Here is a 19,210-nt window from a genome sequence, read left to right on the forward strand (position 1 = left end):
AAGGGCTCTTAATCAAACAGAACTCTTTCCATATGGATACTTCAGATAGCTGAGGAAACTATGGCCTGTTACAGACTGCCAAAATAAAGCTGCTTTGGGTCTCTTTGGAGGTATGCTGTTTAAATGATGCATGTATCCCAAGAATCCGGAAGCTGCACCAATGCTGCACTCCAGTGCTTAGGAATGGAGTGTGGCTTTGGTGCGACCTCCGGACTCTTAGGACCCATGCATCATTTAAATAGCATACCTCCAAAGAGACCCGAAGCAGCTTTATTTTGGCAGTCTGTATATGTATGTCAAAATAGATCTGGTGCCACAATAAACTACAGTTCCCAAGATTCCTTAGCACTGACCGCAGGCAGATAAAGCAGTCTCAAACAGGAATATATTTGCAGTGTGTTTTGGAGCCTAGATGTCAGTGGAGCAGTGAATCTACTATGGGTTTTAGTCTAAATTTTACAAGAACCATCCCAGGGAATCAACCCATTTTTGAGTGGGATTTCAGAACCCTGGAGAGCCCTTTAAAGTTCAGGATAAAACCTAGTGTGGATTTACTACCCCATTGACATGGAAGCCATTAGTCGTCACTGGCCAGGGAAGAAAGTGATGGGTAGACTCTACCAGGCTTGATTTCGACATGGGATGGACTTTAATCAGGTTAATTTAGGTAAGAGTCCAAAAAAACCCCCACAAATTAGTGGCAGAGCACATACTTTGCATGCAGGCAGCATCTTCAAGTAGGGCTCCCTGCCAATAACGTAGTTATAACAAACTATTACCAGGCAGTAGAGACAACAGCAAACTAGATAAGATGTATGGTAGGATTCCTATGTTAATGTAACTCTGAACTGGGCCTATTCTAAACTGAGCTGAAGCAGGGAAGAATGGGGATTCCCCTGTCCATAGACAGTCAAGTTTTGCTCTCCTTGCATTTCAGAGGCAACTGTGTCTGGGGGTGTTGAATGGTGGGGATTCTAGCACAGGCTGTCAATTTATTTGTTAATTTTGTATCTTATCATTCTATCAAATGGTGATCAAGGTAGCCAAAACCAACACAAAAACAGTAAGATACCTCCATGAAATAAAACAAAAACAACATCCAATGAAAACAAATCATGTTTTTAGATGTTGATTTGCAGGTCACCAAAGCCTCAGAAAAATTATCAGAAAGTATTGGGAAGGGTGAAAGAGACAATGGAACAGTACTAAACAGAATGGTTCCCAAACAGTGATGTTTTAAACTCTGCAGTTCATGGTGCTAAACCTCAGTGCCTTGATCTTTCTCATCACCATTCTTCTTACTGCAGAAGTCCTGAGAAGGTCAGTCTGAGAAGTGTTGCCACTTCCTGACAACTCCTGCTTCAAAGCAACAGAAGTATGCATTTTTACATAATTTTTTAAAAAATAATTTCACTTTCTTACCATGCAAAATATCTGTGTCATGAGAAAGATGCAATGTTCAGTCTAATCTACAACAACTATACTTTTAAATAAATAACATTTTTTATAATGAAATATATAAGAGGAGACTCATCCACCTCCTGAGTAGCCTCCCTCTCCTTGTTAAATTCCAGCCTGTTTTGTCTCAGTTTGTCCATCATTCTTTTGTATAAGTCCATCTCATCCTTGAGCCGTAGACTGGTATCTTCCAATCGGTCGGACATTCGCTGTCTCTCCTGAGAAAAGAGAAAACAAAGCTCTGAAAACTGTTTTGATATGCTCAGGAGAAAAAACAGCAGCAATATACCACCCTTCTGGAAGGGCATCATCCTCCATTCCTAGAAGGACAAGTAATATATGTGCCCAAATGTAATGACTGGGCCTCCAGTGATTGGAGAACTTCTCTCAGACAACAAAGAATTAAGCTGGGGGAGAGGTAGATGCTAATGAGTAGTTACAACATAGCTGACTTAAGGCCCAACTGGCCAATCAGTTGAGCAGGACCCAGAGTTTCCAGAATCTTCCAACAGAGAGCTATAAAAGGCTTCTCAGACCATGCGGTGTGTCTCTGCAGTGTGAGTCTAGCTTGTTGGGAAAGTTGCAGTGTTGGGCCTGTGGTAAAAAGGCAGGCCTCAGGGATGTGGTTTCAGCTAGGCAAGGGGGCCAGCTCTTCACATCCAAAAACCAATCAGGGACTGCAGATTCCATTCCTGTGTGAGTAGCTTGCGAATGTGTCAGCTAGAGCATTTAGGGTTTGTTATTTTTATCCATTGGCTTGCCTGAAATGAACATCTTATAACTATGCATACTGTACCTGCAAGGCCAGGAGGCCTTGCATGGATGATATCTTATTGTTCTGTTCTGTCTAGTTAAAATAAATACTTTCTTTAAAAGTATCTGCCATCTCTGTGCTCCTATACATGTGTCTTAGCTTGGTTGTTGCTTGCTTAGGTTAGCAAGGGAAGAAAACTATGGCGCGTTACAGACGGGCGCAAGAGGCGCCGTCATCGCAATTACGCGCAAGGGGCGGTGCTTCCGGACACGCCTTGCCCCTCGCGCGTAATCGATATGTCAAAATGGCGGCGCCCTATACAGATGGGCGCTGCCATCTTGACGTCCGCACGTCCCAACCCAGAAGAGACGCCGCGAGTGCGCGCTTTGGCACTTGCGACGTCTCTTCCAGGTTGCCCGAAGGAGCGCGATTTCCGCGCTTTTTTTTTGCAGCGCGGAGGAGTCGCGCGGTTTGGCTGCTGCAGCTCCTCTGCGCTGCAACCGGCAGCGGCCCAAGACCGCCCCTTTTGGGCGGTCTGTAACGGGCCTATAAGTCCTTAGAAAGTCCCAGTGTGTGCTAAGGAGAATTCATTATAGATTCACTGGGCGGAGGCAGTGTGACTAGAGGATCTCAAGAGTTCTCATTCAGTTCAGCAGGGAGCGGGAACAGAGACCCAGGAGACATGGGGAAATTAAAGGATCTGCTGGGGCTAAGGGCCAAGAACAGGGTTGCTGTCTGGCTGCTTGGACCCCAGGGATCATCACACCATATATCACCCAGCATAAAATGAAACAATACCAACTTTACACACACAAAACTATCACTGCAGGACTAACAAAACTCCGGATCCTTCTTTGTTGGCACACTCATTTTTCCTGGGTTAGGATTCTTGGCATAGGTGAACATTCAAACGTGTGGCTCCCCTCTACCTTAACTACATTTTGAAAAGGAACCGTTCTAATAAGATTGTTAGATCCTGCTGGATAGAACCCCTTAGATTGTTGTTGTTGTTGTTGTGTGCCTTCAAATTATTTCTGACGTAAGGCAACCTTAAGGTGAACCTATCACAGGATTTTCTCTGCAAGTTTCTTTGGAGAGGGGTGCCAATGCCATCCTCTGAGGCTGAGTGTGTGTGATTTTCTCAAGGTCAGGTTACCATTTTCTTATCCCTACATCAGGGATGGATGTGGGATAGATAGGGAACCACAGGAGAATGGCATTTATTTCTAACTCTCAGTGTTTAACCAAACTGCTTTCCCTTTTAAAAATAAAAGAAACAGCAGGCTGCTAAGATGATGAGAGCTTTTTCATAGAGGAGGGAGTAGATTTAGGACTGGATCAGTATGCAAAAGGACCACGATCTCAATTCTGGTTTCCAAAGCAACATCTATGTGGAGCATGTGCTTAGAGGCACTGCATTCCTTAAATTCTGTCCATATCCATCCCCTCCCCTATCCTACCCTAACCTGGCTCTTGAATGTGTAGCAAAAGACCAAATGTTGGATACGTTACTCTGTTGAATGACAGTTCCTAGAATCCCCCCAAGCAAAAACAATTCAAAACAAAAGAAAAATCCTATGGTTCAAAAAAGGAACTTTCCCAAGCTCTGACAAAATAGACTCTGAAAATCTGAAGCCTGCCTACTCCTCCTCAATTTCACCATTTTTCTTTTCCAAAAACACTGCTTGTCTATTACCTATCCAGCTACCTTATCATCACAGCATCAGGCCGATAAGCCTGTTAGGAAGTAATAAAAAGGAAAAGAGGTCATGGCTGGATGAGGCTCCAGCATACTCCCCCTCAATAATTAACTCAATTTTCTGGTTTAAGTCAGCAATAAAACATGCCAGGAGGCTGCATCAGCTTTGCTGTTCTGCTAAAAAGGCTGATACTTCCCACCCTAATAAAGGAAGGCCTGCTCCTGTGCAAACAGCTTGGAGGCAGATTAAGATTCCTCTCCACCCCTTGCCCCCCTCACCCCCCATGTAACAGGAGCAGCTGTGCCTGCAGTTCTGCTCCTTGGTATGAAACTATTAAGCACCCTTGGGCTGTTCCTAGGAAACATCTAGAAGGCATATATTTGTGAGGAGAGCTTATGGAATACATATATATGTTAATTTTTAACCTAGGAATTTTCTGTACATCTGAGATGCAAAGCTGCTTTTGATTGGGCACAATACCCCTCTCCAGGTTGCAGGTATTGATTAAAGAAGATAATATGAAGAGCCATGCACAAGCAGAATTTATTCCCATGTTCTGAAATAAGATCCAAGCTTTTCATGTGAGAGGTTCATCTAAAGATGGAGACTGGTACTTCTTGAGGCCAGGAAAGCTTAATCAGATCCCCTTCCACAATGTCCACTGGGACCTGTCCACATTCAGTGACACCTGTGGTGGCTCTCCATAGTGCACCATGATAACCTCTCATATCATAGAGCCCTGTGGGACTGTGGAGCAGAGTGTCTCTCAGAGTTTCTGGAACCTAGTGATGCTTTGCTCTACAGTTTTTCCCATGGTGGTAATGCAGGCTGCAAAAGAAGGATGAAAGGGCCATCCCTACATAACCTACGTGTTGCCTTGGTCTGAAGTCACCCTTATTGGAGAACCTTGCAGATTGAGCCTTTTCACCTCCAGCCATGCATGTATTCTATCACTAAGCTATGCCCCTTCTCTTTTGGCTGGGAGAACTGTGGTGTTTGAACCTACAGCTTCATGGGCACAAACCTTACGGGCAGTACACTCCTTTGAGCTCATTAGTCCACAGTCAGAATACAAGTGCAACAAATACAAAGGGAAAAAAAATAAAAGACTGAAGCTGCAAGGTTCTCCAGTACGGGTGACTTCAGACCAAGGCAACATGTAGGTCATGGATGACCCTTTTGTTTCTCTTTTGCAACTTCCACTACCACCAACATGGGTAAAATTGTACAGTAAAGCATCAGTAGCTTCCAGGAACTCTGTGGACACTCTCTCCACAAACCTATAAGGATCTATCATATGAGAAGTTACTTTGGCATGTTTCTGCACTATGGAGATCCATTAAGATGTCACTGAATGTAGACAGGCCCCCAAGGGACACTGTGGGGAGACCTGAAGCAGCCTTCTTGACCCAAGAAAGTATCAGATCTCAGCTTTAGATGAATCTCTCACATGAAAATCTTAGGTTTTATTTCAGAACATGAGAATAAATTCTGCTCTACTATATATTCATGTGCATGACTCTTGGGAGCATCTTCTTTGATCACTAGCAAGTACCAACAAATCAATAAATAGGTAACACTCTACCATTCAATCACAGCATCTCTCCATAGGTCTAATGTCTGATCACATCAACACTGCATTAATGGACCACACAACCTGATCCAAAAAGCCATCAATCCAATTTTCAATTAAGCAGTGTAGAGCCTGAAAATTAGTGTTGATTTGGTGGGTGCAAGCATTCAAGAGTACTATTACCTCATCCAGCTTCTCAGTTTGTGATTTCAGTCGTAAGACGGTGGTTTTCAGCTCACAGTTTTCCTCTTCAAGCTGCTGAACCCTGAAATCAAAGGAGAATAGTAAAGGACTGTACAGAAAAAAAGCTTTCCTTCTGTATAGACAGAGTATACAAAAAGTGTTTCCATCATGAGCTGGAAGCATACAAATAAACAAGATGGTGAAGGAGAAACAAGGTTTCTCAAAGGTTTATGAAAGGCCAACACAATTTAGAAATGAAGTGTTTCCTCTTTTGGAAGGAAGCAGAAATCAATAAGTCTACAGAGGGGTGGGGAAGTTAAAAGTCCAACATGAGTTTCTGTATATCACAACCCTGATAGTCTCAGAACACTGGCTGCATTGATGTTACTATAGGAATTGAATTAAGAAAGGGGATACTGCTGGGCAAATACATATGTGAATTGGTACTTAGGTCTGTAATTGCAAAACAACCAAAGTGCTCCAGTACTTTGTAGAGTAAGAGTCAAACTAAACAATATCTTGAGCATCCTTTTAGAAGAGATGCTCTATCAAACTGTGAAAGAAGTCTGTTTGTCATTGGCATGTGACTGTCTAGAGCTACTTATTGTGCATTTAGCTTTCTTGGAAAGTAAACCAGAGGGTAATTTGCTGAGGTATGTAAACTTGGGTGCCCATTGTGGGAGGAAAATAGTTTAACAGCAGGTGATACATTTATCTTGGTATCTAGTTGGTCTGTAAGTCATTCTTATGAGGCAATGGCTGCAAAGTTATAAATTGTACCTTGTGTTTAGCAGTTCTATTTCAGTGCTTTTCTCTTTTTCAGACTTGCTGTATGCTTCTCGGTGCCTCTTTACCTCTTCTTCCAGAGTCTGTGTAGCTGACGTCTCTTGATCTTTCAAGAGTTCTTCCAGTTCATGGACTCTGGCAAAACCATGTCACTTATTTAGATAACAGTTCTACTCATACATATGGAAATAACATATCCATTATAGTAACCACTAGATTTGGCAACTGCCAACAGCAGATAAAAAGGGTGTTGTTCCCGGATTTTATAGACATTTTCACCATGCTTTGTAGGACCTCACCTCTACAACCTGAGCATTCATGAAACTCCCATTTATTGCAATTCTGTAGGTACTAAGCCAACACTTATTTGTTCTGCTACAAAGAAAGATGTGCAATAAAAAGAAGCTGTAAACCTGGAGAAAGAATGGCTCCAAGGCTCTCTGCTGTGAACTCCAACCTCAACATTTTTTTCCTTTGCACCTCCAAGTGGTTGTGAATCCCATCCAGCCCTGCCAGAATAAAGATTTCTTCTGTTCCATCTGTACTTTACATTAGGATATTTCTTAAACAAAATTAGGGCTTCTTCCCCTCACATTATACAACTGTATCTTGTAGCCTGTATTTAGAAAAGTTACTTTTTAAGACTGTAGCTCTCAGAATTCCCTAGCATGTCTAGGATTTCATCAGTACAATTACATGTATGTCTACACAGAAGTAATCCCCACTGAATTCGATGGGGCTTATCCATAGGCAAATATGTCTAGAATTGCAGTCTGGGAGTTGCAGTCTAAAGAAGTAAGTTTCCCAACCATTTCTTGTAGCCTAGTTTGAGCTCTGTTCTTGCTTCAGGGTCATTTAGTGGTAAAACTGATGGACTAGGACTTGGACGATCCACATTCAAGTCCTCACTGGCCCATGAAAGCCACTGGATGACCTCCAGCCAGTCACACTTTCTCATCCAATCCTACTTTGTGGGACTGTTGTGAGGAAAAAGTAGAGACAAGGATTGATATGTAAGCTGTTTTGAACTGATTGAAGGAAAATTGATATACTGTAGAAATAGAATGAATGAAGAGCTGCAACCACTGAGGATGGGGGAAGTTACCCAATAACCAAAAAAAGCTGTTGCCCCATTGACACAACTAGTAGCTGTCCATTTCTAACAGGTTTGGGGGGCAGTGGGTAGGATTAAGACTTCTCTCTAGCTTCTTTACTCTTCATTCTGCAGTTTTAGCCAATGTTTGCTTCCTGTTCCTGTGCCTACTTGGACAACTTTGCTCTTTTTTTCAGTAGGGGCTTGGCTATATGGACAGCATACATTACTCTGCCTTCCTTTTTCTTCTCAATCAGATGAAGCAGACCCTCTCAGCCTCCTATATGGATGATGTACAGCATGGTGTTGTGGTTTGCACATCAGACTAGGACAGAGACCAGAGTTTGAATCCCCACTTGGCCATGGAAATACAGTGCGGGACCTTGGGCAAATCACGCACTCTCTGTTGGGGTGTAGAGACGAGCTGTGTCTCGAATGCACACATGCAGAGATGATGCATATAGGCAGGAATGCCTAGAAGAAGGTTTTTGTGAAGAGCCTGCAGCTCTGAGCTGCACAGGAAAATTCCTCCCACACACAGGATGCAGCCTTGAGCTCCCAGCTTCAAGGAATGAATCTCTGGACAGCAAGACTTCACTCAACATGAAGGCTTTTAATCTTTGTTGCAGAACTATATACAAAGATTATACCGAGTATCAGACAGCCGTCTAGAATACTCACAACTATACAGACCAACAAAGTGCTTAGCCAACTGCCGGCCACAACAACCCAACAATGGAGATAGTGACTCTCTCCCTTTTATAGGTGGTCTTCCTAGAAGTCATGTGACAGCCATGCTACCAATGAAACCTGGCTGGTTTCATACCCAGTACCTGTTGCATCAAAATACTACCCATGATGCACCTCTGGCTGGCTTCACCTATTGTGCATGTTGCATGAGACTTCCCATGATGCACAGCTCACCACATGCTGACTCATGCACCTGCCACTTGGACTGTAATAACTTCTACTTCAGTTCCACCTAGTGGCCACATCCATGTCATTTTCCAGACCAGGGTGCCACATGGTCTCGACACTCTCAGCTCCAGAAAACCCTGAGAGACCAAAGGGTTGCCATAAGTTGGAAGTGACTTGGCACACAACAAACCTGTTTCTTAGGCACTGGAGGCAATGCGGGAGGTGGGGAGACTTACCAGTTTTTCCGCTTGGCCTTTGGCCATTTCCAGTCATATGACCCATTGACTAAAATGCAGGCAGGTGGATAAAGGGGAAAGCCAACAAAATGAAAGATGGTGTTTTGACACATGTTCTGGGCCCTGTTAAATTATGCCTAGCCAATACTTTTTCCACTTCTGACTGGGCTTGAAGGTTGCTTTTCTTCCTGTGATGATGCTCACCAGAGGATAGACATGTCACACCTATAGACTCATGGAGTCTGCCCAGGAGGTGTATGCCAGGCCTATTTCATCTCCTGCCAAAGCAACTCATTATTAAAGCACCTTCCCCTTACTATAGTTTTAATAAATCTTTGAATCAACTCTATTTGGGAAGGTGGGGATTGGCTTCCAAAGAAGACAGGCAGAAGATAGAACTGAACATTAGCACTTTGTGACCCACCAGGTTTTTGCTTTCTGACGTTTCTCTTGATAAGCTTTGCCTTTAGAGATGACAGAGAGGCAACAGTGGGCAGCATGCTAGATTTACCTATGTACTAGATGTGTGTTCTCCTGTTTCAATTTGCTCTTCAGGTCACCATTTGTCATGCTATCATTTTCCAGCTCTGTCACTTTTTTTTCTAGATAAGTCACCTAGAGAAAGAAAAGAGGAAATAAGTATCTTCCCTATGGAAAATGAAGAAGCTAGGCATTGTCAGTGTATTGGTTCACTGTTCTTCAATATGGCCCCCTTTCAGATGAGTTGGAATATAGCTCTCATAATCCACAGTCAACATCCATGCTCTACAATGATTATGGGAGTTCTAGTGCACCATATCTGGAGGTTGGGGGACGGCAGTATCATTATTTACAGATACACATACACACAGGGAGGGAGGGAGGGAGGGAGAGTTTTGTGCACATCCCCTCCCAACATTAATGGCTCAAACATTTTACATTATTAAAAGAAATCACACTGAGCTTGCACTGGATCAAGATAGCCTCTTTCTTGCAAACTCATAGATATTTATGGTTAATTGATAAATCTCTAGATCTTCTCACCTTTTCTGTGATATCGTTGTCACATGAATCTATGCTGTCTCGAAATAGGTCCTCTGTGCTGCCATTGCTGCTGCTGAAGTTGCTGTTATGGAACAGCTGTCTATCAGGGAAAGACAAGAGGAAAGCTGTTGGGCCCTTGGAAAGGCAGTTGGTAAGCAAGCAAGGGAATCCTGGTGTGTCCCCTTGGTGGGGAAGCTTCCAACATTGAAAAGGAACTCATAAAACCCAAATCATCAGTGCCAATATTTAAATGTGAAACTTCCCAGAAATGAGGGTCTATATAACAATTTTTAATCCAGGGCTTGGCTACACATACTTCTAAGGGCTGTACATACTTTCCACTGGATTTCAGAGAACCACAGCTTTTCCTCCAATACCCTCCAAAAAACCTTTTGGGAATTGAAAAAGGCCCGTTATACCTTCTACAGGACATGGAGGGGGCAATTTTATTACATTTCTGCCTTCCTCCCAAATGATTTAGGGCTGATAGGAATTGCTTTCCATCCCCAGTTATTTCTAATTTTGAAAAAATACAACAAAAAACCACTCCCTGGGCCCAAAGCAGCTGGGGGTGTAGAAGTTCATGGGAATCCTGCACTAGGTCCTCTAGGAAGCTGCATGTGGTCTGTAGGCCACAGTTTGCCACCCCTGAAATAAAATTGTAAACTCACATGGATTTTATAAATGGCAATCTTTCACATATACCATGTTGCTTCTGTATGCAACTTTCCTTTCAGATTGACAGTTGAAGCATAAATCCGGCAAAGTCCCAAGCCCAGTTTCAGTTGTTATAAAAATGGCACAAGGTACACAGAGCACTACTCTGATGGTTGTATATGCTGGGGAGTCCTGTCTGTAGCCTCTGCATGCATTGCACAAACTTCTGTAAAAAGAGGGCCTTCAAAAACACCTGTGTTGGAGGCAGCATGCCTTCTGCATACACATTTTGCTGTTAACACTACTTGTGATAACTGAATAGGACTAAAATGTATCCCTTTATCCTTTCCTTCTGGAAAGGCAAGGAAACAGTAGTAGTTTTAGAACAGGGACCTCAATGTCTTGGCCTTAATTTGACCTATCTAGGTTCCTCATTCTATCTCACAAAAGGTGTGGGAAGACTCTTCCAACTAAGATTGTGTGACAGATGAATCCTGCTCTTATCTCCAATCATTGGTGGCAACTGATGTATTACAGGAAGCAGAATCATTCACAGGATAGGCAACCAAATTAAGTGCCATATCATGGCCCCAGCCAAGTAGAAATTCAACAGCTTTTCCCAGAAGGCATACCAAGAGACAAGAAAAAGTTTCACCCAGTGATTTTTTGCCTTCTGGTTCTGGTGCAGCAGGAGCTATGCTGAAACAGCTTAAGGTCTGAAGTTGTCTATCTCTGAATTAAGAGCAAATGGAATGGCCTCTGATACAAATTTAACTACCATTCAAAACTCACACAGCTCTTTCCTACATTGTCAAATGGTTGAATGTGTTTCCATTCAGAGAACATAAACTGTAAATGATGGTGTCAGATAAAAATAAGGGCAGAATGTTTCTTACCTTCCAAAAGCTGTGCTAGATATTTTTCTGTTTGGACTAGAAGAAACAAAAACAGAAGACATAAATTCAGTTAATCTTAATCTGCAATTTAACCTTTATGATCATGTAATGCAGAAGACTTTCTGCCTTTCCCCAAAGTAAATGACATTTTTGAGGTATACTGCCTCTGATACAGAAAGGCAAACACCCTTCATGATCAGTAGCCATTCATAGCTTTATTTCTTCCATAGGCTCTCAGGAGAGAAAAGAAATCTGAATTGCTGGTTTCTTATGGAAAAGCAGGAGTTCCACAAAAAGATTCTAAACTGTGTGGCAGAAAACCCTCCCACCCTTCCCTTAATCTGACCATATGCCCTTTGCATTTTATGGGAATAGGCCTTCGTTCAGGTTTATCAAGAAAAGTCTTTGCAATGGCAAATGTGCAGGCAGGTAAAACAAGAACTGAGTCAACAGGGAAAAAAAATCAATAAAGATAAAATACTTAGCATATTAACATAAATCAGGGAGGAAATTTAGGAAAAAAAGATGCCTCCATTCAATTACAGAAAAGAGAATTTTTGATTTTTTAAATATCAAAATAAATAATCATGATCAATCAGATTTCTCTTAGTTGGGACCTAGTTTACATAGGCAAGGTTGTCTGGACCATCAAATGCTTTCCATTAAGAGAGGGGTATGCAACCTGGGGGGCCCTCCAGATGTTTTTGGATTGCAATTCTTATAAAGCTATGCTAGTTTATTGGTCACTCTTGCTCCCAATCGCAAAAGCAAGAAAGAATAGTTTTTGTTCAGTGAGAAGAAGCTAGAGACTGCACAGAATGACTCATTCTGCAGTGCTGCAGCAGTATATTCTTCCAGGTTTAAGACAGCATGGATTTAACTTGCCTCAGAACCTTTGCCAGTGTTCAGTGCCTGAGGAGATGTGTAAGATAAGAAGCTAATGTCTCACACAAACATGGCTTCTGAGCAGCTTACAGTTAAATATATTTATGTGTTTTAGGGTTGCAACTGGATTTAATTGAATTAGTGAGTAAATTAAAGCTTGGTAATCAGATAAACTGAATTTTAACTGATTGCCTTGCCAATTAAGGACACACTGGTTTATTTCTCAAAGCTGTTTTGGCATTCTGACATTTTAAAGAAAGCTGAGGTCCTGAGTTTGCAAGAACTGAGCAGGGCTATTGATGACCAGAGTTTTCTCATTCATAGGGTCACCATAAGCCAAAGCTGACTTGATGGTGAATAATGACAACAACAACAACAACAACAAGGAAAGAAAATGAGATAGCTTAAGATGGTTTGTCCCCTAGAAGTGACAGCCTTTCTTTATTAAATCATAAACTGCAATACAGTTCTTTCAATAGCTCAAGAGGGAACTAACATCACTAATATGCACATTTAATAAATTCAAAGCCAAATTGGCAAACTCACAATGTAGTCCTGTATGGATCTATTCAGAAGTTAGTTTCAGTGAATTGAGAGGGACTTACTCCTGGGTAAGTGAGTACAGAATTGAAGCTCATTTATTTAGCTTACCACAATAATATACTCAGATTCTGACTCATCCTCATTACTCAAAATAACTAAGCTTCACCATTAAAAATTAGAGGATCCAGGGATGTTCAGAGAAATGTGCTCCTGCACGGTCTGCCGGGATGCCACTGTGCTCACTCACCTGTTTGCCTTCAGGTTTTTCAGTCTGGCTTCCAAGTCATTAAGCAGGTTGATTTTCTTGCAGCACTGTGTGCAGTAGACATCCAAGAGCTCACTATTATAAAGATGTCTCATTTTTCTTGGGGTTTGACCAGCACTGTGAATGCAAAGGCATAGAGATGATCATGGGGTCCTGTATGCACAAATTAATTTTTTTTTTTAAAAAAAATCATATTTATTCTTTTCAAATAGAGGCACCCACACTGCTCCTATTATCACAGCATTTGTGGCCAGGCGTTACGTGTTTGCTTTCTAGACACATCTTAACACCTGTTTGAAAATTTTTTTACATTTCTCTGACCCCATATCTGTGATGCCCTCAAATCCATGACATTTAATACTACAAGTCATAGCAAACACTGTCTGGTGTTAGATTTTTCTTTGAATCCAGGGTGATGTCAAAAATAGATTAGAGCCATAGCCATTAGAGGCATGGTCAACTAAATGTGTCTCTCTACAAACCTTTAAAACAAAGATAGATAATGCCTGTTTCTTCAGATGCATTACAACACCCATCTTCATATGCTTTGCTGGCTAGAGCTCAGGGGAGTTGCAATCCAATATCTGGAGAGCCACAAGTTGCCTACTCCTACTTTTGTGATTCTTAATATAATTGCTAATTTTCTTTAACAGAATCCCCCACCCAAGTTCATTTCTTTGAGGAGTGACATTCTCAGACATAATCTAAAAAGTCATCTTTCAAGATCAGTCACTCTCTGGAAACAGTTTATTGATATCACTTCAGAGTCTGAGCTCTCTATCCAAAGATGAAACAAAAGAACATCTCTTGCTTTGTGGTAACTCTATGATTTGACAGGTAGAGGTGTGTGAAACTAGCCAAAATCCTTCTGAGTGAGCAAGATTGTTTCTTCTGGGTTCTCTATTTGTGTTGACACGTTTGGAGAGGCCCTAGCCTATACTCCTCTAGCTCTGCCTAAACTCCTCACAGCACTCCTTTAACCTGGGACCCTTTCTCGCTGCACAGGTATCGTTTTATGCTAGCACTTTAACAGCCACAGTTCCATCCTGTGAAATTCTGGTTTTATTTTGTTTTTTGTAGTTTGTTCAGAGGCACCAGAGAAGAATTCTTTGCCTGAAGGTTCTCAACACCCCATCCACAACTGCCAATCCTAGGGTTCCAGAGGTGGTTGCCATTGGCAATTAAAGTGGAATTCATAGCACTATAGCTGTGCAGCATGAAAGCCCTGGGACATTCCATAATCACATAACAGCAGTCATTAGTTCACATAATCATATACAGAAAGCCTCCAGGCACTCCATGCCATCATAGACAATAACGCTCAATTTAAACAAGCCTAAACATTTAAAGTAAAATTATTTTGCTATTCTTCAGATATTCTTGCTATTCTTCTAAGCGCCCCCTCCCCCTTGCAGAAGATGGTATTTAAAAAAAACAAAACAGTAGACAGAAGAAAACGTTTTGGGGATTCCAGCCTGCAGTTTTGTAAACTGGGATAAGATGATGTGTCATGTTTCAAGTGATCCCATTAGGATAGCCTTCTACAGCCTGGCACCCTTGTTTGCAACCCTACATCTCCAATCACCCCCATCATCAACCATACTGGCTACAAAGCTTATGGGAGTTGTAATGAAAATATGCATTAAAGAAGCCTGCTTTCAGAGTTTGTGAAAAGTGGTAGGTAATATTCTGCCCAATTTTTTTATTGGTATATTCAGTCCAAACTGAAAAGGAATGCAGAGGCAAGTCTGGCTTTTATGTTCACAGAAACAAAATCACCCCCAGAGTCACCAGAATCAAGCTGGCATGCAGTGCATCTCATGCAAGGTGTTAAGGGGTGTGTGTGTGTTAAACTGACAGAAATAACCAACCTGGAAGAAACAGATGAGCCAAGATCAGAATAGGCATTAGTTCTGCTTTCATCATCAGGGCATGGGCTGCTGGGAGTGAAGTCCACATCGTCACCTTCTCCATAGTCTTCAAACTGTTCTTCATTACTGATCAAAGAGGCAGTGGAATAGGTGGAAAGGTCTGATGCTGCGGAGGGATTGAGGGGACTGGACCTTGGGTGGAGAAGGGGAACATCAGGGCACACACACAAGGGAGCATCTAATGCTTCCACTTTCATGGCCAAAAGGAGGTGCTTTCAAAATCAGGTCATACCCATTGCCCACTTGAAGAAAATGGGTATAGGAGAGGGAATTAAAGTAATAATGATAAAGTTAATGGGAGAATTCTGTTCTTGGCCCCCAAAGTTTAAAACAAACAAACAAAATAAAACCAGAACCCTCATCGCTGTGTTTCAGACCACATGGAGTTATTTTTTAAGGTTGCCTTTCTTTGACTCAGTTAATTGGTTTTACATCACTGAATGGCTGTTGTTATAAACCAGACAAGAAACTGGAGGGCCAAAAAGATGGGCGTAGGAGTGGCTCTTAGTCCTTTAGTGGCTGCCCTCCTTTTATAAACAGTTCACAGAAGTGACCTATACTAGGTACGCATATCGAAAAAGACTTATCCTGTGCATTTCAAAAATGCTATATATATGTGTGTGAGTATAAGCACGTTTGGTGGTAATATAGGAGAGGTGCTTCTCGGTGGCTGCTCCCAAGCTCTGGAATTGCCTCCATAGAGAGGTCAGTCTGGCCCCATCCTTCCTATCCTATTGGCAGATCTTTTTGTTCCAACAGGTCTTTGAGAGCTGACTGCTTAGGGGGAAAGGGCCTTGAATAATGTGCAGTATTGTCTGTTGCTGTTTTTACTTTAAAAAATGAGCAAGCTTTTAATTCTATTGAAAGTTTAACTGTATTTTAACTTTTGTATTAGCTGTATCTGTTTAGTAAGCCATTTTAAGTGCCAGAGCTAGGGAAAAGATGGGATGTATATAACTACAGTCAGCCCTCAGTATCCATGGGGTATTTGTTCTGGGGCCCACACCATCATGGATACCAAAATCTGCAGGTGCTCTCAAGCTTGCATTGTCACAAATGGTGGCACGTGCATGTGGGTGCACTGCCATTAGGGACAGTGGGACTTCAGGTGACGTCCCCAACGGTGGTGCAGCTGTATGCATGCGCCATCACTGGGGACAATGGGGGCTTGCCATCCATGGATGCTCAGATCCTTGGATGACAAGTTCACAGATACTGGGGGCCGACTGTACTTCTTCTTTTTCTTCAATCATCACAGACATATACAAAAGGGAATAGCAAGAAACACTCCTAAAACCTACCACTTTGTGATTTACATACAGATCTGGGTCCTTGGAACATGCCCAGTGTTGTCTTCCCTGCTGAAATCATTCTTCTCAACACCTGTCTGAAATGCTGTCCTTGAGATCTTCCCCACTGTACCTTCATGGGAAAGCCTATATTACTTTCTGTAAGCCCTAGTTTTAGAGACTAATGTGAGCTTGCAAAATCTGGTCTCATAGTCTGCTACTATAATTCTAGTTTTAACAAGTTATATGTTGACACATAACATCTTTAGCCTCCAATACCCTGGCTCTGTCTTGTAACAGCTGTCACTGGACCAGAAACAAATGTTTGCTAGGTGCAACCTATTCCAGAACTGCACTAGGCCAGTAACCTCAGATGGAGGCTTGGTCATGAGTTCCCTGCCCCTTAAAGAAAGAGGGAAGGGGAAGCCCCACACAGTCGCACTGAGCAATGGTTAGTGCAGGGGTAGGCAAGTGCAGCCCAAAGATCAATGCTTCCCCCAAACAATTTTTGAGATCCAAACTTCCCAATTTATTATTTTTTAAATGACAGATTTTTGACTCCCTCAATGCCTGTCAATCACCTCCACCCCTTCGCCCCAATGTGGTGAATTACCTTTCCTCCCCTAAACAGCCAAAAATAAAACCACATTTGGTGGGGTGCAAACGCACCGATGTGACCCACCAGAAGGATGACAACTAGCCCTTCCTCATAGCTTACAATGTCTAAATGGGACTGTTCATTCAACAGCAAAGCTCATTGGATGTCTTTGGAGAAATTATTCTCTCTGAGCCAAATCTATTTTGCATCCTTGTTGTGAAATGAGAAGAGAACCTTGTATGCCAGAGTCTGAGATAAGGGATCTCCACAGTTGGTGAACTACTACTTCCATCACCCCATACCACCAGTCATACTGACTGGGACTAATGGGAAAAGGAGATTTAACACCTAAAGGGCCACATATTTCCCAGTCCAGAAGTATGTTCTGCTGGGTTCATGTAGAGGAAAAGTGGAACAGAAATGTAACAAGCATCAGAATACAAGCAGAACCTGCAAGGACTGTTGAAGGCAGAGAGTCTCAAGTTTGCAGCTGAAGAAGAATTTTGCTTACTTAGGCCCAGTATAGACTGGTGCAAAATGCTGGCCTGGGGCCGATTTTAGGGCTCCGGAGGGCTGAGCCCGTGCACCATCTTGCGTTGCCCTGCCCACACAGGGAACGCAAAGAAGACACACAGGCGTTTGTGCGCTCATACAGTGCTCGCCAGAAGCAGCAGTGTCATGATGCGCGAGTGCCATTATGGTGCTCATAAAAAGAAGCCACCTAGGTGGCTTCTTTTTAAGAAGTGCATCAGTGCTGCACGTGCGGTTGGTGCAGCACCGCTGAGGGGCAAAGATGGGCGGAATAGAGACGCCTGTCTGTATCCCCTCTTAGTCATTATCTCCCCATTCCCTCATGTCATGCACAGTCTGTGTGCTTCCTGAGTGCAAACAAGCTCAATAGAGCTTACTTTGCATGACTGGTCCCAGGTACCCTTCAAAGATTTTCCCTGTCTGCCAAAGTCCCTGCTTGCTTCACAGAGCAAGTGCTATCATTCTGTGCTTGTTGCTACTTAGTCTTGCTTTGTTTTCTGCCCAGCTTAGGAACCATTTAGTTTCCTCACTTCTGTATTTGCCTCTGCTTTTCTGTTGGACCACAGAGAAGAAATATACCTGCACTTTTTGTTTGACCAATCCCTGATAGATAAAACTTTTATCCTTTACTTATATTCCACCCAACTGAGTGGGGAGAGGAGAGGAAAAAGAGACTGATGTGCTAATAAGATTTTCCTGCCCATAGAGGAGGGTCAAGAAACATGTGGCCTGCAGATGTTCTTGGACTGCATATTCCATCACAATTCACTACTAACTGATGGCTAGAACTGGCGGGACCATTAGCTCTACAATGTTGAGGACTGTCCACTCCTACCATAGAGGAATCAGGTATCTAAAATGGATTGATGTCAAATTGCTCCGCATCTCTCCTAAGGGGGTATATGATCCTGACATTCTATACTCCAATCTCCACTGGCAGCCAATGATATGAAAGCAACAGTTCCATCACTACCTACTGTGAGGAAGAACAACAGGGGAATGCAAAGCTGGAAGGACCAGGCCAGTATGTCTTGAAAGATAGAAAGCAATATCTGAAACATCATCTTAGTTCAAATGTTTCACTTACTTATCTCCAGGCAAGAAGAGGCCACCCAGCCCGCCATCCTTCTCTTCGTTTCTGCTGCACACATCTGATGCTTCTGAGCTGTGAGCACTTTCAATGGCACTGTCCATATCTGACTCATGGTGGACTTCCTGTTGGGCCAGGGTCATGTTGTCCTCATCAGGAAAGAGATCTGATTCACTGTATGCACTTTCACTGTCCAAATAGCCACCGTCTTGGATTTCAGGGCCCTAGGAGATAAAGAGAGAGAGGGAAGGGTTAGAAATTACTTTGTGGTGGTTCCGGTGGATGACTGCTGAGAGGATCCAAAGGCTATCCCTTTTTTAAATTTCACAAATAACAATGTAAGTTGACATGCTGTGATTTTGCTGACACACATAACTGGATTCAGTTTTGACAGACAAAACCCACACCTTATCCAGGCCACTCCCTAATTCAGCTCACAAGGGGTGAAGTGGAGTTTGGGATGTGACCATTTGAAATCTGGGCACATATGTTTTCAAATAGACCAGCACAGTACATTCAATGGAAGTGTGTATGTTTGGGCTGGTTCAGTACTCTTAAATCATCAACAAATAATATTTCCATACAGTTTAGTCTGGGTTGTGACCTGGAGTGTGCTGCTGAGACATGGAAGAGCCCAATGTAGTTCAATGACTTGCTACATTACTTTCTGCTTTCTTATAGCCTTTTCACTCTAGGATTGCACATGGAACTTAGTGACTTCCTGTTTCCAAACTACTTTAGCAAAGCCCAAGATGACAATACCTTGAATGCCTTCCAGTTTGGGTAGCTAAAGAACTAGTT

The 19,210-nt window shown here is 42.5% G+C and overlaps 1 protein-coding gene across 6 annotated transcripts in view; it reads right to left on the reverse strand.

Moving 5' to 3' along the window:
- Positions 1 to 19,210, reverse strand: part of RAB11FIP4 (RAB11 family interacting protein 4) — a 230,674-nt gene that overhangs the window by 7,008 nt on the left and 204,456 nt on the right. For 4 of the 6 annotated variants that reach the window (XM_089478108.1, XM_089478136.1, XM_089478126.1 and 1 more), the window contains 9 exons: positions 18,407 to 18,633; positions 14,842 to 15,033; positions 12,953 to 13,087; positions 11,278 to 11,313; positions 9,725 to 9,824; positions 9,213 to 9,316; positions 6,449 to 6,589; positions 5,669 to 5,750; positions 1,539 to 1,676 (listed from right to left, as the gene is read on the reverse strand). In XM_089478108.1, coding sequence (XP_089334234.1) covers positions 1,539 to 1,676; positions 5,669 to 5,750; positions 6,449 to 6,589; positions 9,213 to 9,316; positions 9,725 to 9,824; positions 11,278 to 11,313; positions 12,953 to 13,087; positions 14,842 to 15,033; positions 18,407 to 18,633 — 1,155 coding nt within the window. The remainder of the gene's footprint in view (positions 1 to 1,538; positions 1,677 to 5,668; positions 5,751 to 6,448; positions 6,590 to 9,212; positions 9,317 to 9,724; positions 9,825 to 11,277; positions 11,314 to 12,952; positions 13,088 to 14,841; positions 15,034 to 18,406; positions 18,634 to 19,210) is intronic. The other 2 variants (XM_089478111.1, XM_089478118.1) reach the window with 2 other exon arrangements.

Source organism: Sceloporus occidentalis, unplaced genomic scaffold, assembly GCF_023333645.1.
Source record: "Sceloporus occidentalis isolate IW3139 unplaced genomic scaffold, rSceOcc1.0.p SCAF_1, whole genome shotgun sequence".
Taxonomy (NCBI): Eukaryota; Metazoa; Chordata; class Lepidosauria; order Squamata; family Phrynosomatidae; genus Sceloporus; species Sceloporus occidentalis.